General features: G+C 40.5%; 1 protein-coding gene across 2 annotated transcripts in view; it reads left to right on the forward strand.

Annotated features, from left to right (window-relative positions):
• AMOT (angiomotin) overlaps positions 1-11,053 on the forward strand; it is a 78,541-nt gene extending 67,488 nt beyond the window's left edge. For both annotated transcript variants that reach the window (XM_049872045.1, XM_049872046.1), the window contains 3 exons: positions 170-402; positions 9,777-10,511; positions 10,867-11,053. In XM_049872045.1, coding sequence (XP_049728002.1) covers positions 170-402; positions 9,777-10,511; positions 10,867-10,964 — 1,066 coding nt within the window. In that variant the 3' untranslated portion in view covers positions 10,965-11,053. The remainder of the gene's footprint in view (positions 1-169; positions 403-9,776; positions 10,512-10,866) is intronic.
• Positions 11,054-25,508: the final 14,455 nt, after the last annotated feature.

Below are 25,508 nucleotides of genomic sequence, written 5' to 3' on the forward strand. Positions count from 1 at the left end.
TTAGCACAGCATCCCTTTCCCTGCAATTCAGAAATAAGTAGACTAACCCTTAATCAATACAGACAATGGGAGCTGAAGTCCATGGAAGTAGTGCAACCAGAACATGGTGGTGGCAACAAGGTGTTTATAATAAAGTTTTCTTTTTTTTTTTTTTGTCTTTGGCTCCTAGGATTAAGACCCTCCATGCCCAGATTATTGAGAAGGATGCCATGATCAAGGTACTCCAGCAGCGTTCCCGGAAGGAGCCAAGTAAGACAGAGCAGTTGTCATCCATGCGTCCAGCTAAGTCTCTGATGTCCATTTCCAATGCTGGATCAGGCCTGCTCTCCCACTCTTCCACCCTGACTGGCACCCCCATCATGGAAGAGAAGCGTGATGATAAGAACTGGAAGGGGAGCCTAGGTAATGACAGTAAATAAGGAAGAGTATAGTGACAAGTTTAAAGAGAGCCGTGACTTACATAAGTGCTCACACAGCCAGGAAAAGGGATGATGGCCCAGGTTATAGAGAGGAAGATATGACAGACTGAGAGACTAGCTGCACATTAAAGAGCTCTTCTACTCAGTGAAGTATCACTGAGAAAACATTGGTTGAAGCCAAGGTATTAGAAGATAGAATTCTGAGTTCTATTTGGGTGGCAGGGAAGATAACTTCAATTTCCTTTAAAAAATTATGATTTGGCCTTTTCCACATGGGGATACTTTGTCCAAAGCCCATGTGGCCTTCATGTTATTCAAAATTCCAAAATTACAGCTTCTACTATGCTCCTTCCTCCCACGCAATAGGAGGACCCAGAGTTCTAGCTAAGCTAAATGTAGCTGGGTGGCAAGTTTTTGTTACCAGAATGTTCTGAGATGAGAACAGAATATACTTTTTCCATTCCATTTTTATCCATTCCTTCCTCTCTAATCAAAACCCCAGAAGTATTGTGAATGCCATAAGGCATAGGCATATTTTTAGAGCCTGAGGGAGCAGGTTATACCTACCTATCTACCTATCTATCTAGATCTATCATCTATGTATCTTCTGTCTGTCATCTCTCTATCTAATCTATCTATCTATCTAACCTAATTTATCATTGTAGGTGTAGATACAAAACCCAGTGCTGTTGAGTCAATTACAAATCATAGCGACCCTATAGGAGAGTAGAACTGCCCCACAGAGTTTCCAAGGAGCGCCTGGCAGATTCAAACCGCCAGCCCCTTTGGTTAGCAGCCATAGCACTTAACCACTATGCAACCAGGGTTTCCAGGTAGAGATATAGATAGATACATTAGCTCTTCTTGTTGCTTATTGATCCTCTGACACTTGCAGTGTTCTTCGGTTAGAGTAGGCACTTTGGGGACGTGGTCATGGGTTAGAACCTGAGATCATGTTGGTATTACCACATTCATTTATGACCACAAACTTCTTTCTACCTCTCTGTTAATGTATGGTATTGGTTATAAGTAGAACTGAGTAGAAGAATTCTGATAGCTCTGTGGAAATCAGTCACCATTGGAAAAATAAATCAAAATAGCTATACAGGACATTAAAGGTTTAATAAGTTGTACTCAAAGTTGGAAAACCTGGCAGCATAGTGGTTAAGTGCTACAGCTGCTAATCAAGGGGTCGGTAGTTCAAATCCACCAGGCCCTCCTTGGAAACTCTATGGGGCAGTTCTGCTCTGTCTTATAGGGTCGCTATGAGTCGGAATCGACTCGATGGCACTAGGTGTTTTAGGTACTCAAAGTTGGAGAATGAGGACCAGAAGGGGTCTTCTAAGTCTGAAAGAAACTTTTAGCATTGGTGGAGGTATCTGACGAACTGATTCTTGAGTTTTCTAGAGGCAAAAAAGAAGGAAGAATTCAGACCCATTCAAATGTCTGCTGAACTGCTGTGCCCCCTTCACCACCAAGTACATAAAGAGGAAGAGATAATCAGATGTGTGTATTTGAATAGCCTATTGTTTTCTTTTTTTCTAAATTTTATTTATTTTGTTGTTGTTGAGAATATGCACAGCAAAACATAAACCAATTCAACAGTTTTTTTTGTTTTTTTGTTCTTCTCAGGTTTACTATTTCTCAAGATCTTATAATAGTGGTCTTATACAATATTTGTCCTTTTGCCTCTGACTAATTTCGCTCAGCATAATGCCTTCCAGGTTCCTCCATGTTATGAAATGTTTCAGAGATTCGTCACTGTTCTTTATCGATGCGTAGTATTCCATTGTGTGAATATACCACAATTTATTTACCCATTCATCCGTTGATGGGCACCTTGGTTGCTTCCAACTTTTTGCTATTGTAAACAGAGCTGCAATAAACATGGGTGTGCATATATCTGTTTGTATGAAGGCTCTTGTATCTCTAGGGTATATTCCGAGGAGTGGGATTTCTGGGTTGTATGGTGGTTCTATTTCTAACTGTTTAAGATAACGCCAGATAGATTTCCAAAGTGGTTGTACCATTTTACATTCCCACCAGCAGTGTATGAGAGTTCCAATCTCTCCGCAGCCTCTCCAACATTTATTATTTTGTGTTTTTTTGGATTAATGCCAGCCTTGTTGGAGTGAGATGGAATCTCATCGTAGTTTTAATTTGCATTTCTCTAATGGCTAATGATCGAGAGCATTTTGTCATGTATCTGTTGGCTGCCTGAATATCTTCTTTAGTGAAATGTGTGTTCATATCCTTTGCCCACTTCTTGATTGGGTCAACAGTTTTTACATGTACTATTTATTGACATTGATTACATTCCTCGAGTTTTACACCCATTCTCACCCTCCTTTTCTGAGTTGTTCCTCCCTCGTGAATAAATTCACTGCCCCCAAGGTTCCTATCTAATCTTTCGAGTTGCTGTTGTCAGTTTGATCCCATATAGATAGTTCTTTAAAGAGCATAATGCTCAAGGCAGGCCTTTTTTATTAGTAAAGCTAAATTATTGTTTGGTTTTAAGATGGCTTCGGGGGATATTTTTTATTTAAGGTTTAAAAGTTATCTCAGGGCTATAGTTTCAGGGGTTCATCCAACCTCCATGGTTCCAGAAGGTCTAGAGACCATGAGAATTTGAAATTCTGTTCTGCATTTTCCTCCTTTTGATCAGGATTATTCTATGGAATCTTTGATAAAAATGTTTGGTCATAGTAGCTGGGCACCATCTAGTTATTCTAGTCTCATGGCAAAGGGGACAATTGTTCATGGAAGCAATTAGTCACACATTCCATATCCTCCTCCTATTCCTGACTCTTCTTCTTCATCTGTTGCTTCAGGTGAATAGAGACCAATTGTTGTGCCTGGGATGGCCACATGTAAGCTTTTAAGACCCCAGGCACTACATAACAAATTTGGAGGTAGAACAGAAGCACCAAACACATTACTAGACCAGTTAACTGGAATGTTCCATAAAACCATGACCCTAAACCTCCAAACTAAGTGTCTTAGTTATCTAGTGTTGCTATAACAAAAATACTACAAGTAGATAGTTTTAACAAACAGAAATTTATTCTCTCACAATTTAGGAAACTAGAAATACGAGTTCAGGATGCCAGCTCCAGGGGAAGGCTTTCTCCCTCTGTTGGCTTTCGGGGAAAGTCCTTGGTATCAACCTTCTCATGGCCTAGGAGCTTCTCAGCACAGGGACCCCGGGTTCAAAGAGCATGCTCTGCAACTGGCTCTTCTTATCTTGGTGGTAATGAGGTCCCTCTACTCTTTGCTCACTTCTCTCTTTCATATCTCAAAAGAGATTAACTCAAAATACAACCTAGTCCTGTAGATTGTGTCCTGCTTCATTAACATAATTGCCTCTAATCCTACCTCATTAACATCATAAAGGTTAGGACTGAACTACACATAGGATAGTTACATCAGATCACAAAATAGAGGACAACCACACAATACAGGGAGACATGGCCTAGCCAAGTTGACACACATTTTGGGGGGACACAATTCAATCCATAACACCGAGGAACCAAATCCCATGATGTGTTTAGTAGTACATAAGCAACCTCAGCAGCTACCATTTGTGTGTGTGTGTCATTGTTGTAAATGTATCTATCACACAACTTTGCCAATTCAACTTTTGACAGGTGTACAACTTATTGACAGTAATTACATAATCGATTGAGCAACCCTACCCTTAATGCAGTTTTTCCATCATCGTTAACCCCTCTTTTCCCTCTCCCTCCCACACCTGGTAACCACTAATAAACTTTGGTCTATATACATTTGCCTTTTTATGCCTTTTTTTTTTAATATAAGTGAGGTCATACAATATTTGTCCTTTTGTGCTAAGCTTATTTTGCTCAGCATAGTGTCTTCAAGCTCCATCCATACTGTAGCAAGTATCAAGTCTTCATTTCTCCTACTGGCTGAGTAGTATTCCATTTTATGTATGTACCACATTTTGTTTATCTGTTCGTCTGTTGATGGGTATTTAGGTTGTTTCCATCTTTTGGGTATTGTGAATAGTGGTACAATGTTAGTACAAGTGTCTGTTTGAGTCTCTACTTTCAAGTCTTTTGGATATATACCTAGGAGAGGAATTTCTGGGTCATATGGTAATTTTGGAAACCTTGGTGGCGTAGTGGTTAAGTGCTATGGCTGCTAACCAAAGGGTTGGCAGTTTGAATCTGCCAGGAGCTCCTTGGAAACTCTACGGGGCAGTTCTACTCTGTCCTATAGGGTTGCTATGAGTCGGAATTGACTCGACAGCACTGGGTTTGGTTTTGGGTTTTTTTTATGGTAGTTTTATTTTAAATTGTTTTGAGAAACTGCCACACTGTTTTCCACATTGCTGTACCATTTTGTACTCCCATCAGCAATGGATAAGGGTTCCAATTTCTCCACATCCTAGCCAACATTTGGTATTTTCTGTTGTTGTTGTTTTTTATCTTAGCCATCCTAAAAACCAGACCCAGTGCCTAGCTATCCTAGCGGGAGTGAAATGGTATCTCATTGTGGTTTTGATTTGCATCTCTGATGGCTAATGATGCTGAGCATCTTTTCATGTGTTTGGTGGCTATTTCAATGTCCTCTTTCATGAAATGTATGTTCAAGTCCTTTGTCCTTTTTATAAGTGGGTTATTTTTCTTTTTGTCGTTAAGTTGTCAAAGTCTTATATATACTTTGGTTATTAGATCCTTGTCAAATATGTGGTTTCCAGAGACATTGTTCCAGTCAGTAGCTTGTCTTTTCACTTTTTTGGTAAAGTTTTTTGATGAACAGAAATTTTTAATTCTTATGAGGCCCCGTTTATTTATTTTGTCTTTTGCTTTTTGGGCTTTTTAACATCATATTAGATAATCCATTGTTGAAAGCTAGGCTTGACAGTGTTGTCCCTGCTTGTTCTTCTGAGAATTTCATGGTTTTAGTTTGCATATTTAGGTCCTTAATCCATTTTAAATTTGTTTTACGGTATGATGTGAAGCATGGATTCTGTGTCATTATTCTGCATGTGGAAAATCAATTTTTCCAGCACCATTTATTGGAGAGACTCTTCTTTCCCCATCGAATGGACTTAGCACCCTTGTCAAAAATCAGTTCACCATAAATGTGTGGGTTTATTTCTGAACTCTCAATTCTATTGCATTTTTCTATGTGTCTAATGTTATACCAGTACCAGGCTGTTTTGATTACTGTAGCTCTATAAAAAATGCTTTAAAATCAGGAAGCGTGAGTCCTCTTGCTTTGTTCTTCTCTTTCTACATTGTTTTAGCTATTCGCAGCCTCTTGCTATTCATTATAAAGTTGAGGATTGTTTTTTCTATTTTTGTGAAGAAGGCTGTTGGAATTTGGAATTTCATTGAATCTATAGATCGTTTCGGGTAGTATTGACATCTTAACAATATTAACTCTTCCAATCCATGAACATGGAACATCTTTCCATTTATTTAAGTCTCCTTTAATCTCTTTCAGCGCTGTTTTATAGTTTTTATATTATAAGTCCTCAATGTCCTGATTACATTTATTCCTAGGTATTTTATTCTCTTAAATGTTATTGTAAATGGAATTTTTCCCTAATTTCACTTTCAGCTTTCTCATTGCTGGTGTAGAGAAACCCAACTGATTTTTGTTTGTTGATCTTGTACCCTGCAACTTTGCTAAATCCCTGTATTAGTCCTAGAAGTTTTCTTGTGGACCTTTTGGAATTTTCTGATCATATCATCTGCAAATAGAGATAATTTTACTTCTTATTGAGTCTGGATACCTTTTATTTCTTTTTCTTGTCTTATTGCACTGGCTAGGACTTCTAATACAATATCGAATAGAAGTGGTGAGAGTGGGCACCCTTGTATTGTTTCCAATTATAAAGAGAGAAAGCTCTCAGTCTTTCTCCATTAAGTATAATGTTGGCTGTTGGCTTTTCATATATAAAAAATATATACCCTGAATCATATTGAGGAATTTCCCTTCTGTTCCAAACTTCTTTAGGGTTTTCATCAAGAAAGGGTGTTGGATTTTATCAAATGCTTTTTCTATATCTGTAGAGATCATCATATGGTTCTTTTTCTTGGTTCTATTGATATGCTGTATTACATTAACTGATTTTCCAATGTTGAAACACCCCTGCATTCCTGGAATAAATCTCATTTGATCATGCTGTATAACTCTTTTAATATGCTGTCAGATTATTTTCACTAGTATTTTGTTGAGGATGTTTGCACCTGTGTTCATAAGTAATATTGGTCTGTAGTTTTCTTGTGTCTTTGTCTGGTGTGGGTATCATGGTTATGTTTACTTCTTTTGGAAGAGTTTAAGCATTGTTGGTGTCAGTCTAGCTAAAAGTTTGTCAGTATGCTAAACGTTTGGGTAGAATTCCCCAGTGAAGCCATCCGGTCCAGGACTTTTTTTGTTGGGAAGCTTTTGATCACTGATTCCATCTCTTCACTTGTTATGAGTCTGTTGAGACTTTCTATTTCATCTTGAGTCAGTTTGAGTAGGTTGTGTGCTTCTAAGAATTTGTCCATTTCATCTAGGTTATCCAGTTGTTGCCATATGGTTGTTCATAAAATTCTGTCGTATTTCACTTTATTTCTAACAGATCAGTTGTAATGCCCCCTCTTTCATTTTTATTTTGGTTACTTGCATCTTTTCTTTTCTTCATCAGTCTAGCTAAAGGTTTGTCAATTTTACTGATCTTTTCAAAAACCAACTTCTGGTTTTATTTCTTCTCTATTGTTTTTCTCTTTTCAATTTTATTTATTTTTCCTTTGATCTTTGTTATAGGTGGATTTAGGCTTAGTTTGCTCTTCTCTTTCTAGTTCCTGGAGTTGTCAAGTTAGGCTGTTCATTTGGGATCCTTCTTCTTTTTTTATGTAGGCATTTGTTACAAAAAATTTCCCTCTGAGTGCTGTCTTTGCTGTATCTTATAAATTTTGGAATGTTGTGCTTTCATTTTCATTTGACTCTGAGAAATTCGTGATTTCTCCCTTGACTCATTGGTAGTTTAATAATGTGTTGTTTAATTTCCATATATTTATTTTGCAGGGTTTTTTTTTTCTGTTACTGATTTCTAGCTTCACTCCATTATGATCAGAGAAAACATTTTGTATGATTTCAATCTTCTTAAAATTTATCAAGACTTGCTTTGTGACCTAAAATGTGGTGTATTGTGGAGAATGATCCATGAGCAGTGGAGTAGAATGTATATTGTTCTGTTTTGGGGTGGAGTGTTCTACATATGTCTGTTAAGTCTAGTTGGCTTATAATGTCATTCAGGTCCTCTGTTTCCTTGTTGACCTTCTGTCTAGATGTTTTGTCCAACATTGAAAGTGGTGTATTGAAGCCTCTGCTTACCATTTCCTCTACATCTCTGTGATAGCTCCTTCTCCCTCCATGGTTTAATTGGGGTTCGAAAATTCCAGATCTTGTTTTTCAACTTTCAATCTCTCCCAGACACACGAGAGAACATGCTGTGATAAATCTGTCCACTAGCGGGCATTGCCACTCAGTTGAGATATCACATACTAATCAATCTGTTCAACAGGGGCATAGTCCCCTCTCTCTGATTATTACTCCCTTCCCTTCTCTGTTTCTGCAATCATGTGTTTAGTCAGAAAACCCATACCCAGTGAGCCCCCTTTGAAGCTGGGTGTTACCTCCAGCTGTGCCTGAAGTTTCCTTTCCTGCTTTGTGGGGGCTGCTCATATCTGAACTGACATTCAGGGGAAGCACAGGCAGACTTTCTTCCGATTCAGAAGGAGGAGGGAGTGACACTCCCCAGAATGACCTCTGAGAGATCTGTCTTGTTAGTTTCAGAGCTCCAGTGTCCCTGTGGTAGTTGGCATAGCGGTCTCCACTTAGGTGACCTACTCCCTGACTCCACTGTAAGGAACCTTTTGTAGGAGTTCTTATCAGTCCAGCAGCCAGCAGTTACTGGTTGGGGGAAGGATAGTCAGACTCTGAGCAGACCCTCAGGGAGGTTTGCCTTGTTGCTCTCAGAGCCCATTCTGTAGTACGTTGGCTGTGGGTGTAGCCTCCACTCAGGATGCGTGCTTCCTACCACACAGCAGCCTTAGTCGCCAGTCCTCAGTTCCAGCTATAAGGGGAAGCAGACAGATCCAAACGGATCTCCTGGGAGGTCTGTCCTGTTGGTTTCAGTGGCCTGGGCTATGGGGTGCACAGGGAGGCAGGTAGAGTGCAGATTATTGGAGCAGACTCCACTGCAGATACCTTCTGTAGCAGCTTATAACAGCCTGGCAACCAACAATTACCAGGTGGAGGAGGGGGTGTCATGCTCTGCTCAGATCCCTATGGAGGTCTGTCTTGTTGCTAACAGAGATCCCCTGGTAGATTATTAGCTGTGAGTGTAGCCTCCGCTCAAGACTCCTTCCTAACATACAGCAGCTTCTCAGTGCTAACTGGAAGTGGGGGCAGACTAACTCCAATTGACCCCCAGGGAAGTTTGTCCTGTTGGTTTCAATGGCCAGAGCTATGGGGTGCAAAAGGGGCAGGTAAAGTGCTGACTATGGGAGCAGACTCCACTGCAGGGCCCTTCTGCAGCAATTCACAGCAGACCTGCAGTTGACAGTGTCTGGGCAGAGGAGGGGCTTTCATGCTCACAGTGGACCTCCAGGTAGGCCTGCCTTGTTGCTATCAGAGCCCTCCCTGTAATATGTTCGCTGTGGGTTTTTCCTCCACTAAAAATGCCTGCTTCTTAGCACACAGCAGCCTCAGTCAGCAGTCCCCAGCACTGACTAAAAGGGGGAGCAGACAGACCAGAACTGACTCCCTAGGATGTCTGTCCTGTTGGTTTCAGAGGGCTGAGCCATGCGAGTGCACAGGGAGGTAGGCAGAGTGACTGAGAGCAGTCTCCACTGCATGGACCTTCTGTAGCAATTTGCAGTAGGCTTGCAACAGACAGTGTCCAGATGGGGGAGGTGCTGGCACACTCCAAAAGAACCCCTGGGGAGGTCTGCGTTGTTGATTTTAGGGCAGAAGCTTTGGGTCCTGTCTCTTTATACAGGTAGGGACTGCGGCAGTTAGGGAAACAGGCTCTTTTTCTGGGGCCGCTATTCCAGTTCACAGCAGTAGGAGGGGCAGGGATGATGGGAGAAGTGATTTTCCTACCGTATGTGACTCGTTGATATGTTGTTCCTGCCTGTCTGTAGTTACCAGCTACATTCCTCTGCTCCCCAATTCAGAGTCTCTCAAAGATTCAGAGTCCGTCAAAGCTGAGCACCATTTCCTTGTATTTCTTGTTGTATTTGTGGGGGAGGATCAGAACAATGGTTTGTTTATGCTGCCATCTTCCCAGAATGAACCTATTGTTTTCTAACCTCTTTCTTTTATTTGTAGGTATTCTCCTGGGTGGAGACTACCGTGCTGAGTCTGTCCCTTCCACACCCTCACCTGTGCCTCCCTCAACTCCCCTGCTTTCAGCTCACTCCAAGACAGGCAGCCGAGACTGCAGCACCCAAACTGAACGTGGAACGGACCCGAACAAAACTGCAGCTGTTGCTCCAGTCTCTGTTCCTGCTCCAGTTGCTGCTGCTGCCACTGCTGCCACCATCACTGCCAACGCTGCCACCAACACTGCCACCGCTGCCACCAACACCACCACCATGGTAGCTGCTGCTCCAGCTGCTGTTGCTGCCTCTGCTGCTCCAGCTACTGCTGCTGCTGCCCCATCTCCAGCAACTGCTGCTGCTATTGTTGCTGCTGTTTCTCCAGCTGCTGCTGCTCAGATTCCAATTTCTGCCTCTGCTGTTTCTGCTGCTGCTGTTGCTCCTGCTACTGCTGCTGCTGCTGCTGCTGCTGCTGCTGCTGCTGCTGCTGCTGTTCAGGTTGCTCCAGCTGCCCCGGCTCCGGTTCCACCTCCAGCTCCAACTTCGGTTCCGGCTTCAGCACCGGCTCAGGCTTCTGCTCCGGCTCAGACTCAGGCACCAGCTCCAGCTCCGACTGCGGCTCCTATTCCAGCTCCAGCTCCAACTCCAGCTTTGGCTCAGGCTGAGGCTTCTGCAAGTCCAGCTGCCGGCTCTACACCACGTCGTTTATCTGTACCAAGTTTGACCTGCAATCCGGACAAGACAGGTACTAATTCTCTGTACCAGTTAGCTTTTGTTCTGCCCTCATATGCAGATTTGTTTGTTGGTCCCTGATTTTTAGACAGAGTTGGTCTTGTGGAGTGAGTCTTTCATGTTCCAAAAGGGATTAATTAGAAGAGATAGGGAAGAGAGTCTGTGAATGATTTCTCAGCCACCAAAATGGGAAAGGATATAAGTAGAGGCCATTCTCCCAGAGAAATAACTGCTCAGGTAATTGAGGGGTGTGGCAGACATGCCTCTCTTTGCCATTGGCTTCACAGGAGCTCTAATGCTGTCTATTTCTAGAAATTTGAGTTTTTATCTTGTCCCTCAATGCTTTCTAACCTCTTATTTTCATTTAGATGGTCCTATTTTCCACTCCAATACTCTGGAAAGAAAAACTCCCATTCAGATCCTGGGACAAGAGCCTGATGCAGAGATGGTGGAATATCTCATCTGAATGGCCAAATCAAGAGCTGCGGCTTATCAGCAAGAATGCTTTTAATCATTTTTTTTCCCTTTTGTTTTTCTTCTTTTGAGGGTGAGGACGTGGGGCGGGGGTGGGGATATTTTTTAAAGGGCTTTTTTTTTTTTTGGAACAATATAATACTTATATAATACCATACAAACTCCAGTCTATACTGGTATTACTTAGAGAGTACCTCTAAACACAGGTTAATCAGAATGTGATCTAAGGTTTATCCTTTGGATTTATACAAATGCTGGGACTGTTAATATTTGGATATACGTCAATGTTTTTAATGTACTTAAATTTGTTGAAAATTTCTATATACCAAATCACTTTTTAATTGAAGAGCACGGTATGTGGTGAAGGCAGTTTGTAACATGTAGTTCAAAAGTGGGAAGCCAGAGAGAATTTGTGTATTTGCTCTTTTGTGCAGTTACCATCTAAACAGCATCTAGAGAAAGCTTTCTCTTCTGGCTAATGAAAAGGAACAGTTTTAAGAGCTTCGTTAGCGGGAGAAAAAGTGGGGAATATCAGTGAGTGGTGTGGAAGGGTGCTTAAGCTAACTTTCCCTCCCAATTTCTTAGCTGTCCTGCCCCAAGGTTTTGTGTTCATCTTCATTTCAGTGGTGATTTGAAAGTGAATTATTTTGGTTCCCTAGTGGAGGTTCATACATTCATATATACACTCTGGAGTAATTTATGCATTTGGATATTTAACATATTGCTTTCAGTTGCTAGGAGAGTAAATTAGCAGAGAGCAGTGTTCATCTTCCTCTCTCACAGGGAGTTAAAACATCAGAGGCCTTGATGAAGAGTTGCATAAGGTGCTGTTTGAAGACTTTTGTGGTCTGTGTGTAGCCATGAACACAGCTTGCTTATCTTTCTTAAGACCCATCAGCTGAGTGTTTATTTCTACTACGGCACAAAGTCATTGGCTGGGTCACCAGTCTCAAATTTGCTAATCATTTGCAATGAGAAAGCATTTTGTTGGCCAGTTTAATGCTTTGGATTTCTGGTGACGACTTTGAAGTAACTCATTTTGTTTTCTCGAATTCTCACCTTAAGTCTTAAAAGGCGCGTTTGACTCTCACCTCCAAGGGAATAGCATCAGAAATGTAGAAGTACTCTGCTGCAGTCAGGGGAGAGGTTGATTGCAGCAGTATCCTCAACTACCTCTTCTCACTGCCAGTTGACTCCAACTTGGAATACCTTTGGAAACCAACAGGAAACGTGCACGTGGGCAGGGACCAAAGAAGGAGGTGGCCCCAAGCCTTGTCATGGGGTTGCCTCCGAGGACTCAGAGGGGAGATGCCTATTGCCACAGGTCCCTGCCGTGTGTCACCTCTGTGCCCACCATTAAGGTGACAGAGCCGCAGATGATGTCATTAAGATTAGTTTTCAGGGGTTTAGGGAGGGTGATGGGCATGCAGGAATGTTAGATAAGGGTGGGGGCTACAGATTTGGGGGTATGTTAGTTAGAAACCACATTTACAGAAGCATAGGCCTGATATTTTACGTCAAGAGCCATAGTGGCTAGAAGGAATTTTAACAATATAGCCCTACCCCCTCATCTTAGAGATGAAGAATCTGAGACCTAGAGAACATAAGTGACTTTTTTAAGGTCACACAACACAACTTACCACTCTGCCGATTACCATGCTTATTTTGGGAAACCCCTGTATCAAAAAAAAGCCTCGTTTTAAAAAAAGGCATCTTCACAGCTCAGGGCATATGTATTTTCTAAAATGTCCCTGGTTTGAGTAGTTTGTCCAGAGTTCTGAATTCCTACCTTGGCTCTCCCACAGTGCCTTTTACAACGTTTTACCTTTCCTGATCCCAATTTCAAGATTGAGTCACATGAAGTGCGTCCCCCTAAGAAACTCATCTCACTTTTCTTGCTATGAGATTGAGTATCTTGGATCATCTTATGGGGTTCCTCTGTGAGTATAGGAATGGCATATTTAACAATATTTTTGTGCAGCGATTAATTATCTTCCAAAGGAATTAACTTTCAATATGTGGGGAAAGACAAGAAGGAGGGTGATATGATTTTCAGCCAGTCATTTCACATATTCAGTAATGAAGTGATCATCCTATACATTCGTCCTCAGTTATAAAGTAAATGCCAGATGGAAATTAAAAGTGCAGTTGTGTTAATTCTCATCCATACAACCCCTTACTCATAAGAAAAAAAAAATACTTAAAGAGTAGAAGCAAAAGTAGCAAACTTCAGGAGAACTAATCTCTATCCAAATAAATACATTAAACAGCAAACAAAATCTTTCATTTTCTCCTTTCATGGCCATAACACACATTACCAGAATTTTTGCTGGCTCTGGGAGCCATGCTTTTAATCACATTCTGTAAGGTGACAGATGTCGTACATTCCACACTGTGTGGCAGCAATCTCTTTAGAGTCATGTATTTTGGGAAAGGAGGAAGTTCTTGGCTAAGTACTATTTTGAACTGTCCAGAACAAATCTTCCCCCTCACTCCAGAGGCAGTCCCTTTCCCCTTAGTTTTTAATCCCAGATAATTTGCTAAGACAATATCGTACAGCTAAGAGATGGAAAGAAGTCCATGTCAATGTCAGTGTTTACGAAGAAGGTAGATTCCACCTTTTCAGAAAAATCTCTAGTAGGTGTCATTTTTTCAGTTCAGGTTTATGGGAGAAATCTCAAGTTAGTCACCTTTTCACTATTGTGTGGATGTAACATTTGGGGATCCTTTGTGGACCCTCACCTATCTATGCATTTTACTGGCACCTCAGGACAGGAGGGTGGCCTTGTTGTCTTAACTTGTACTGCCTGGTGATTTCTGGGGAACTTCTAAGTCTTTTGTACCCCAGGGTCCCATGTATAGAAAAAAAAGAAGAAAAAAAAAAACTTCATTAGAAGAAATGTACTTGATATAATACTCCTATTAACCATTTTTATCAAATAAAAGTAGCTTGAGCATTCTTTTAAAATCATGTATCTCAATTGTTGTTTTAATGAAGGATTTATTTTCAATGCTGCTTTTGAGCTTCAGGGTGACAGGGCAGCAGGAAGTGGAAATATCTGCCATCATCTGCCATAGGAAACATACCAAGAGACCTGGTGTATTTTCTTCTTGTTATTACACTGTTGGGTGGGTAGAACAATTGGAAAATGAGCAAACAGATTGTACAAACCACTTTTTATGGAGAGCTTAAATACTCAGAATGTGGCAGCTTAAAATGTGTACATGTGCACTAACTTTTATAAATTATATTCTCATGTCTGTTAGCCATACAATCTCCTGTTATCTCAATTGCTCATTCACATATGGAATGTGTTACTTAAAATGTTTGCATCCTTACTAAAAATATTTTCAAAAGAAGGCATAAAATATGGGCTAATTGCCACCAATTTCAGCCTGCCATGATTCTTGGAAATACATCTTCCAAGTGCCATACATCATCAGTAGGACAAGTGTCAGGAGTTTGTTTATTTTTTCCGGTAGCAACGATGGGTCACATAGAGCCATCAGACATCCTTCTGGCCTCCCTTGTGATTAATGGCATGTGTTTGTAAAATGGATATCTGGGGTTGGGAGATGACTAGAGAAGAATCACCTTTGATTTCAAACTTATGTAGCCCCATAATGATTGAGACTCCCTTCTGTAATCAACTGAGCTAGTCCCAATAAAGTTAAGCAGGTTTGAATCTCTTTGTGCCTGTCTTTTCACTGACAATAAAGTTAGTTATTTTAAAATGATTACTTTCAATTCAGTATGTGGTGAAATTGCCATTAAAGGGCAACGTGCAGCAGAATTTGCATTTGCTCGAAGTATGGAATGTGATTATAAAGTATGAAGACAACATCATGGGCCACATGCTCTAATGGGTCTCTTTATATCGTCAGACAGCATATGTAAGAAGCTTTGCATTTTTTTTTTTCTGATCTCCTGGTTCCAAGGGATAAAATGATGACCACCCAAAGCAGAGAATTTATCCTTTGGTTAGCATTTTTTGGAAGGCCCCTTGATGTTCTTTTGTACCCTTGTTCTTATGCCAATTCATCAGTTTTGGTTGAGGGAGCTTGTTATTAAAAGCAAATCAAACCACAAACGAGTTGGCTCTCTTCACTGGAAATGTTAAGGCTGCCTTTACGCTGCCCTCCCTTGTGCCTCCTGTTCACCAGTGAGTCCCAAACCTGAGTGGGGAGGAAAAAAGATCCTCCAGGGCTTTGAAATGACACTTTTTCACAGTGAAATTTGCCAGATGGGTGTTGCAAAGGGGTGGGGAGGGAGTATAGAATTTATACAAATCTAAATTGGGCATTTTTGAAATTGGGCTATATTCCCTCCCTATTTATAATGAGTTTTAAAAACTGTATTTGTGAAAGCCACCCTTCTCTTTAAGGACAAAGAAGATGGCATTAAGTCAACTATACCTTTCTATAATGCTTTGCAAAATATTCCTTTGGGAAATATATAGTTTCCCGTTCTTAATAAGCAGTCATTTGTGAGAAGGAAAACCAAGCATTCCTTCAAAACTGAGATCACGGTGTAAGAGTGTTTCTAGAAATTACCCAATAATACAACATCTGTTATCTGTATGGTACTTCAGCTCCCTCCCTGTGGGCATTCCCTAATGTGATAAGCTATCTGTACATCCAATATGTGTTAGTTACTCAGTTGCAAGAAAAACTCCTGCTTCTGACCACCTCTACCTCCATCTTACCCTGAAGGAAATTTTTTGGGTTTTTTTGAGGAAAGTGGGATTGTATGGGTTTATAACATTTTTTACACTGAATGAAGAACCCTAAGTGATGGGACCTGATTTCCAAGAAGAAAAGTGATTTCCACAACATCAAAATTTTATAGCGCATTGGAAACATATTGTAAAGTACTCCTTAGATGAACAAACTGACCAAACCTAGGGTATTTATTTTGCCTCCCATGACTTTTTTTTTTCATTTACCTAGCACCTCTACTAATGGTTTCAGGCAATTGAAAGTTGTTTAATAACTACTTACTAGTGTTGTCATTATATAAAAAGGTCCTAGAATACCAAATTTTAAAAAACCTGGCCCCTGCTTCTAGTTTATTAGAAAACTAACACACGGAGAGAGACAATTCATTGTGGTATATGAAATGACAAAAATTTGAACAAGATAGCGAGCTAGTGCCAGAGAAGAAATGATTTTTGGGATAACCGGGTGGGCAATGTCTTAGTTATCTAGTGCTGCTATAACAAAAATACCATAAATAGGTGACTTTAACAAACAGAAGTTTATTTACTCACAGTTTAGGAAGCTAGAGGTCTGAGTTCAGGGTGCTGGCTCTGGGGAAGGCCTTCTCTCTCTGTCAGCTTTGGAGGAAGGTCCTTGTCTCTGAGCTTCTGCTCCTGGGCGATTTTCATGTGGCTTGGCATCTCTCTTCCTCCATCTCTGCTTCTTTCCCTTGCTTGTTTAATCTCCTTTATATCTCAAAAGAGATTAGCTCAAGATGCACCCTACACTAAGCTTGCCTCATTAACATGACAAAGAACACCATTCCCAAATGGGATTATAACTACAAGCATGGAAGTTAGGATTCACAACACATATTTTGGGAGGACACAATTCAATCCATAACAGGGGCCTAAGATTACCTTTGAAGGATGCGTAGATGTTAACACGATGAACCAAGGGATGAGGACAAACATTCCATGGAGACGAAATAGCATGTGCTAAGGCAATCTCTACTTTGTCAGACCTGCAATCAAATGAAGTCTGTGTTTCTAAGATCAAAGGCCCCAGAGAACTACTCTGAATTTTAACGTTCAGTAATAACCTGCTAATGGAAACTTACAAACTCATTCAAAGTGGTAGGACATACTAGTCTAGAAATCAAAAGAGCATGAAGTTCTAGTCCTAGGTCTGCCTCTACAGTTTACCTGTGGACAAATCCCTTAACGGAGGACCAGATAAGTTTTTTAAAATGTAAAATTGGATAATACCTGTCACTGTGGACCTCATGGAAAAGGGATAGGAGAGCCTCACGAAGTCTGAATATAAAAAAGATTCCAGACAAAACAATGGGTTGAATCTGTAAAGATGCAATAATTTCTTTAACTTTTCATTTTAAAATTCAGATATATACAAGAGTCAACAGAATAGTTTAAGGAACCTCCATGTACCTGTTACTGGGCTTCAATAAATACCAATTCATGGCCAGTCTTGCTTCATTTATTGCATACACCTACTTCATATTATTTTGAGACACATTCCAGAACATTATATCATTTTATCTATAAATATTTCAGTGTGGGTAAAGATGAACTTTTTAATACAAGAAGTCCCCAGATTATGATTTTTTTCCATCCCTAAGTTTGTCTTTAAGTTGAATTTGTACATAAGTTGGAACGGTTAGGTACAGTTCGTATCTAACATTAGTCAGTTGTTTGCCTTAGTATATAGTGGAGCTTCTACGCATAAAAAACATTAAAGAAACACTTCCAAATAATCTAAAACATCATTAACGTAATAATATGGTAATAATAATAATGATTTGATGCACCTGGCAAAGTAGTGACCATTTGTTATTATGGACCATTGTTCATACCTCAAATTTATAATGTAATAGACTTTATGGGGGTTGGTTCGTATAACTATGGGTTGTACATAAGTCAGACGTTTGTGACCCCGAGACTGTCTTTAATGAAAAATATAAAGTACTACACCTGGACCCAAAATATATAACTCACCAAACAAATAAATATGACCACAATTTTGTGCTTTGCCTCTTACAAAGCTTCTTCCTTTGATATTACAACTGCTGGCTTAACTGAAACCTCAGGTCTTCCAAAAATGGTGTTTGTTCTTCCACAACCCACATATCAAAGGGTAGGGTATTTTCTTTGCTCCCCAATTTAAGTTCCAAACCATTATTCCTCTTCCACCATACAGATAGCTCCAGTTTTCTTAATGTCCTTGTCACTCAGCTGCTTCATGCTACCCCCATCAAAAGTGATTTGGTTACTATTCCAACTGCACTGATGCATTTGGCCCCTGGATGACAGTGGTCCTCTCTAGCCCAAGACATGTCATCATGGATGACTTCAGGGTCCATGTAGACAATCCAGCCAACATCTTGGCCTATCAGTTCCTTGCTCTGTCCACCTTGACTAACCTCCACGTCCACTACACTTCATCCTATTGTGCCCATGGCTAAACACAGACGAGGTCATCATCCAGTACTGCTCCACTATGGAAATTTGTACACCAGTACCTCACTCTCTGGCTACAGTCTCCCATCCTTCCATTTCTCCTACTGTGATTATCTGTACTTTGACCTCAGAGAGACCTCATGTGCCTTAATGCCTCCATTTTTTCCCCAGGCTCTTAGCCCCTACCTTCCTGATCTGGACTTCATGCTCAATCATCTAAACCCTTGATTCATTCATACCTCCTAAAACTTCAACCATTCATCACCAGACAGAAACTCATGAGTCATCCTTGACACCTCTGATAGCTTGATAGTCAATATCAAATCTATCGCTGATCCTATCAAAATAAATCTCAAAACCCATTCAATTCGTTCCACATTTGTCACCAACGACCTATTCTAAACCACCACTATCTCTCACCCAGACTCTCTCAATAGCCTCCATGTCCCTTTTATTCAGTCTCCATTCAGCAACAAATATAACTCAGATCATGTCATTCCCTTGCTTAAAATCCTTCAAAAGCTTCCTATTGCAATGTAGATCAAATGGGGCCACAAGTAAAACAGCTAGCCCAAACTTTTATAGTTATTGATGAATTTGGAGCAAGGATCCAAATATCCTGGACTCTTATCCCATCAGAACCATTATCATGCTTTGTTCTGAGTATCTTCTTTTTCTTATTACTGACATGACATCAATACTTTCTCTGATATTCACCAAGAGCAGTATTTCTTGAAGCCCTCTCCAAATTAGCTGTATTGGAATCACCTCAGGTGCTTAGACAATGCAGATTTCTTGGCCTTGCCTTCAGAGATGTTACTCTGTAGTTCTAGAATAAGGCCCAGGAATTTTCTTTTAACAAGCTTCTCAGGAAATTTTGATGTCACTGATCCTGAGACTACATACTTAGAGAAACACTGGCAGAGGATTTCCTGGAATTTATCTTACTTCCCTTCTTCTCTTCAGTTCCCCTCCTACATAATAGTCTTCCAACTGTGCGTAGTCAAATGGGTAAGCCCACTCTACCTATTAGCTGTCATCACACATACCTTTACTTTAGTCAGCAGGCATTTTATTCTTAACTCACCCTTAGACCTTATAGTGAAATGGCTGCCTATCCTACCCAAATATGACTCTTTAAGTGGTTGGGCTTACTGCTCTGATCAAATAGGGCATGTTGTTGGTTACTTTTATTGGATTACAAGCTTTATAACCCTTGAGGTAACCACAATCACATTTGTGATCTTGGCCAGCTCATTTAGCTCCAGTGACCATTCTGTAATATGAAGTCACTGGATTATGATCCCTAATGTCCCTTCTGGCTCTTACATTCCATGATTCCACAAGACTAAATACTGCCTCTGAGGTCATAAATTCTTTCACATGGATCCAAAATTGTCTATGAGGCACAGATAAAAGACATTTTAAAATCTGAATATACTGCAAATATTCTACAAGTCTATGGATCTATTAATCAAGGCTTATTTTTTCCTTTTTCACTAGTTATACCTATATTTGATATTTCATTCTCTCATCTTGGCTATACCTGCTCCATTCTCCTACAATACTTGTCATTTCCCAAAGAAGACACAAGAAAACATTTCCTAGAAAAATCTGAGGACATGAAAATTGAGTCAAAGCAGGATAGCTTATATTTCTTTTTAAGCTAGGAGTCTACAGTAATTTGCACTTATTCAGTTGTAGAAGAATAAGGATGCAAACAAGAAAGATTAAAAGCAAATAATCTAGGCATGTGTCATGTTGCATAGATGACCAAGAGGAACATGGCAATCGCTGAGCCACAGTGATACCTCTGATGGTTACAGCTGTGTGTCAACTTGTCTGGGCCATGATTCTCAGTGGTTTGGCAGTTATGTAATGATGTAATTTGGAAGTTCTGCAATGATCTAATTAACTCCATGATGAGATCTGCTATGAGCAACCCATCAGTTGAAAGGGAGTTTCCTTGGGTGTGTGGCCTGCCTCCAGTATAGAAATGGATTTTCCAGCTTGTCATCATCTGACCTCTAGTTCTTGAGACTTGAGCTAGCTGCTCACCTGCCAGTCTTGGGATTCATCACCCTCCACAGCCTGCGAGCCAGTGGCATGCTGTCTTTCCTGCGATCTTGGGATTCGTCGGCCACTGCAGCCTGTGAGTCAGCGCCTGCTGTCTGACCTGATGATCTTGGGTTTGTCAGGCCTACGTGTGCATCTCTTTCCTGGTTGGACCTCTTCAGAAGTCATTTTCAAGCTGGCCTAGGTGTCTGTTTTCAGCTGGCCTACACTGCCTTCCCATCATGCTTTGGGCACATACAGACTTGCACACAGGGGTCATGTAGGAAATGGCTACAAATCAAGGGGGAAGAGAAATCCCTCCCTGGTCGAGGCCCCTAAACACAGGAAGGAGTCTTGTGTAGTGCGTGAATGAGTGGTGTCTGTATCTCCAGACAAGGACTGCTGAAATTTAGTATTGGGTTTGTTGAATTGACGACTGTTTCATAGCAGGGGGTTATTTGTGTTTTAAACTAAAGCCACATTTCTGAGCAAATTGCTGAATTCCTCTGTGGTAAGGCTGGCTGGATTGAACCATGAGAAGCTGAATTGCTGAAGCTAGGAACAGTCTGTTTCTTTTTTTAGTGGTCAAATTCTGTGGAGGCCTTCTGTAGCAGATGGGATTATTTCTGCACCTTCTTCTGGTATTCCCCCCTCCCCGCCCCGCTTCTTTAGAACTAAAAGTAAAACTAAAAAAAAATGGAATCATTTTAAAATTTTTTCTTTTGTTTTAAAAATATTGATGTGCTTCTGATTTTATGCTCCATTTAACAGTTCTTTTTATTTCTAGCCATGCAAAGAAACAGGGGCTCCTTCAGACTATATCACCTTAGCAGCCAATGCATCAGGACAGAATGAAAAACCACAGGCTTGGGGACTGCTTCCAGCACAGGCCACACTGCTTGCCACCCTTGCTTCACCAACTGCCTAGGAAAACATTTGGTTTCCAGATGCTATGTATGACAGGGCCCTTGTTCTCTCTCATGGTCCATGAGAACAGACCTATGAATGCCTTTGGGATATGGTCTGAGCTACTTGCTATAGACATTGCTTTCCAAGTAAATGTGCTCAGTTTAGGACAACAGGACAGGTGGATGGAGTAGATCAGGAAGGATTCAGTGACGTCTGCTGGCCAATCCTGACTCGTGCTTAAGGTACTGCTTTAGAGCCATTTGGGCAGATTTATAAAAATACAGATTCCTGGGCCTCCATCCTCAGGCAATATGATTCAGTGGGTCTGGTATGAAACCTGAGTATCTGCATATTTAATAAACTCCCTAAGTGATTCTGATGAATCATCAAGATTAAAAACCCTTGCTTTAGGGGCCTCCATAATTAAGGGATCGACATCCCCCAGCATAAGTGCACAAAAAACCACCTCAGCTTGCCTTAGCTAGATCAGTTCCAGACCCTCTGGCTGCCATGCTTTGAAAAAAGGTAGCTATTTCCTGTTGATACTTGATATGTAAGGCCAAATGAATGATCTGTCGTGCCTGCTTTCAGATAAAGAACTATGAGGTAGCATGTTGAGATAAATTGAAATGGAATATGCTATTTGCATGCTGTTATTTAAGTGTTATTTATTACATATTTAATAAGTGACCACAATGGGCAGGAAGGAGCTTTGCACTGTACTGTTTGGTCAGAAAAATTGGTCCCACTTAAAGATGTTATACCAGACCCAGGACTTCAACCCAAGTTTTTATACGTTTGTTTATTTATTCAGATTCAGATCATGCATTCATGTATTAATTCATTCATCAGACCATGTCCCAGCCACTCTGCTGGCTGTGGGCGTATAGTGAAGAAGTCAAATCCCTGACTTTGAGGACACTTCTAATTAAAAATAGAAGAATCTTGGGACAAATGTTACCAAAACAAAGTTGTATATACGGCGGACCAAATACATGGGCAGAAGTGGCAAGGGCTTCAAGGAAATACGTTTGTTATCATAAGCAAACATTTACATAGCACATACTAAGTACCAGGCACTCTTCTAAGTATATTACACGTTTTAGGTAATTTCATCATCTGTAAGCCTAAGAAATAAATACTATTATTATCCTTATTTTGCAGATGAGGAAACTGAGGTATTGTGGGATTAAGTAACTTGTCTAAGGTCACTTAGTTGCTAAGAGACAGAGTTAGGATTCAAAGTCCTTCTCTCAACCACTTCGTTATATTCCTGTGTCCCTTTGGTATCCAAAATCTCCATCATTAAAAAAAAAAAAGAAGGTAGTTATTTTTATTCACTCTAACAATCAACATTCTACTGCGTCCTATAGGGTTGCTATGAGTCGGAATTGACTTTAGGGCACTGGGCCTGGGTATAACAATCAATGAGTTATTAAAGAGTTATTATGTACTGGGTGCTATACTGAGCATTTAACATATATTGCTTAACTCATTTTATCCTCACAACAACTATGCCCATTTTATAAAGAGGAAGCTGAGAATCAGAGAGGTTGATTAACTTGCTCAAGGCCACAGCTAGTGAGAGTTTTGATTTGAATCGAGTTCTATCTGAAGAGCCCACATTCCTAACCATTATACCATACTGCCTTCCAAAAAGTGGTGACATAATTAAGGTGATATGACACCAAGAGAGTGGTGGCTATGAGCACACACTCTGGAGCCAGAATACCCAGGTTTGAATCTGCTCTACCCACTTTCGAGTACATGACCATGATTCAGTGTCCTCATCTATACTTAAAATAGTACCTATCTCATAGAGCTGTCATGAGGATTAAGTGGGTTAATATAAGTAAGGCACTTAGAAGAATGTCTGTCTCATGGTAAGTAGTATGTAAGTATTGGCTTTTACTTGTATTATTCTTTTTTTTTTCACTGTCCACCTGATTTAATTAGCTCTCTCTTCATCAGCATCTCTCTCCCCCCCCCCCCCCCGCTGACCAGTCCCTTTCATGTCTGATGAGTTGTCTTCGGTGATGGTTCCTGTCCTGTGCCAACAGAAGGTCTGGGGAGCATTGCCACCGGGATTCCTCTAGTCGCAGTCAGACCATTAGGTATGGTCTTTTTATGAGAATTTGGGGTCTGCATCCCACTGATCTCCTGCTCCCTCAGGAGTTCTCTGTTGTGCTCCCTGACAGGGCAGTCATCGATTGTGGCCGGGCACCAACTAGTTCTTCTGGACTCAGGATGATGTAGGTCTCTGGTTCATGTGGCCCTTTCTGTCTCTTGGGCTCTTAGTTGTTGTGTGACCTTGGTGTTCTTTATTTTCCTTTGCTCCAGGTGGGTTGAGACCAATTGATGTATCTTAGATGGCCGCTTGTTAGCATTTAGGACCCCAGACACCACATTTCAAAGTGGGATGCAGAATGTTTTCATAATAGAATTATTTTGCCAATTGACTTAGAAGTCCCCTCAAACCATGTTCCCCAGACCCCAGCCCCTGGTCCGCTGACCTTTGAAGCATTCATTTTATCCTGGAAACCTCTTTGCTTTTAGTCCAGTCCAATTGGGCTGACCTTCCTTGTATTGAGTGTTCTCTTTCCCCTCACCCAAAGCAGTTCTTATCTACTGATTGATCAATAAAAAACCCTCTCCCTCCCTCCCTCCCTCCCCCCCTCGTAACCACAAAAGTATATGTTCTTCTCAGTTTTTTCTATTTCTCAAGATCTTATAATAGTGGTCTTATACAATATTTGTCCTTTTGCCTCTGACTGATTTCGCTCAGCATAATGCCGTCCAGGTTCCTCCATGTTATGAAATGTTTCAGAGATTCGTCACTGTTCTTTATCGATGCGTAGTATTCCATTGTGTGAATATACCACAATTTATTTACCCATTCATCCGTTGACAGACACCTTGGTTGCTTCCAACTTTTTGCTATTGTAAACAGAGCTGCAATAAACATGGGTGTGCATATATCTGTTTGTGTGAAGGCTCTTGTATCTCTAGGGTATATTCCGAGGAGTGGGATTTCTGGGTTGTATGGTAGTTCTATTTCTAACTGTTTAAGATAACGCCAGATGGATTTCCAAAGTGGTTGTACCATTTTACATTCCCACCAGCAGTGTATGAGAGTTCCAATCTCTCCGCAGCCTCTCCAACATTTATTATTTTGTGTTTTTTGGATTAATGCCAGTCTAGTTGGAGTGAGATGGAATCTCATCGTAGTTTTAATTTGCATTTCTCTAATGGCTAATGATCGGGAGCATTTTCTCATGTATCTGTTGGCTGCCTGAATATCTTCTTTAGTGAAATGTGTGTTCATATCCTTTGCCCACTTCTTGATTGCGTTGTTTGTCTTTTTGTGGTTGAGTTTTGACAGAATCATGTAGATTTTAGAGATCAGGCACTGGTCTGAGATGTCATAGCTGAATATTCTTTCCCAGTCTGTAGGTGGTCTTTTTACTCTTTTGGTGAAGTCTTTAGATGAGCATAGGTGTTTGATTTTTAGGAGCTCCCAGTTATCTGGTTTCTCTTCATCATTTTTGGTAATGTTTTGTATTCTGTTTATGCCCTGTATTAGGGCTCCTAGGGTTGTCCCTATTTTTTCTTCCATGATCTTTATCGTTTTAGTCTTTATGTTTAGGTCTTTGATCCACTTGGAGTTAGTTTTTGTGCATGGTGTGAGGTATGGGTCCTGTTTCATTCTTTTGCAAATGGATATCCAGTTATGCCAGCACCATTTGTTAAAAAGACTATCTTTTCCCCAATTGACTGACACTGGTCCTTTGTCAAATATCAGCTGCTCATACGTGGATGGATTTATATCTGGGTTCTCAATTCTGTTCCATTGGTCTATGTGCCTGTTGTTGTACTAGTACCAGGCTGTTTTGACTACTATAGCTATATAATAGGTTCTGAAATCAGGTAAAGTGAGGCCTCCCACTTTCTTCTTCATTTTCAGTAATGCTTTGCTTATCCGGGGGTTCTTTCCCTTCCATTTGAAATTGGTGATTTGTTTCTCTATCCCCTTAAAATATGACATTGGAATTTGGATCGGGAGTGCGTTATATGTATAGATGGCTTTTGGTAGAATAGACATTTTTACTATGTTAAGTCTTCCTATCCATGAGCAGGGTATGTTTTTCCACTTAAGTATGTCCTTTTGAATTTCTTGTAGTAGAGCTTTGTAGTTTTCTTTGTATAGGTCTTTTACCTCCTTGGTAAGATTTATTCCTAAGTATTTTATCTTCTTGGGGGCTACTGTGAATGGTATGGATTTGGTTATTTCCTCTTCGGTGTTCTTTTTGTTGATGTAGAGGAATCCAAGTGATTTTTGTATGTTTATTTTATAACCTGAGACTCTGCCAAACTCTTCTATTAGTTTCAGTAGTTTT

Source organism: Elephas maximus, chromosome X (genome assembly GCF_024166365.1).
Source record: "Elephas maximus indicus isolate mEleMax1 chromosome X, mEleMax1 primary haplotype, whole genome shotgun sequence".
Classification (NCBI taxonomy): Eukaryota; Metazoa; Chordata; class Mammalia; order Proboscidea; family Elephantidae; genus Elephas; species Elephas maximus.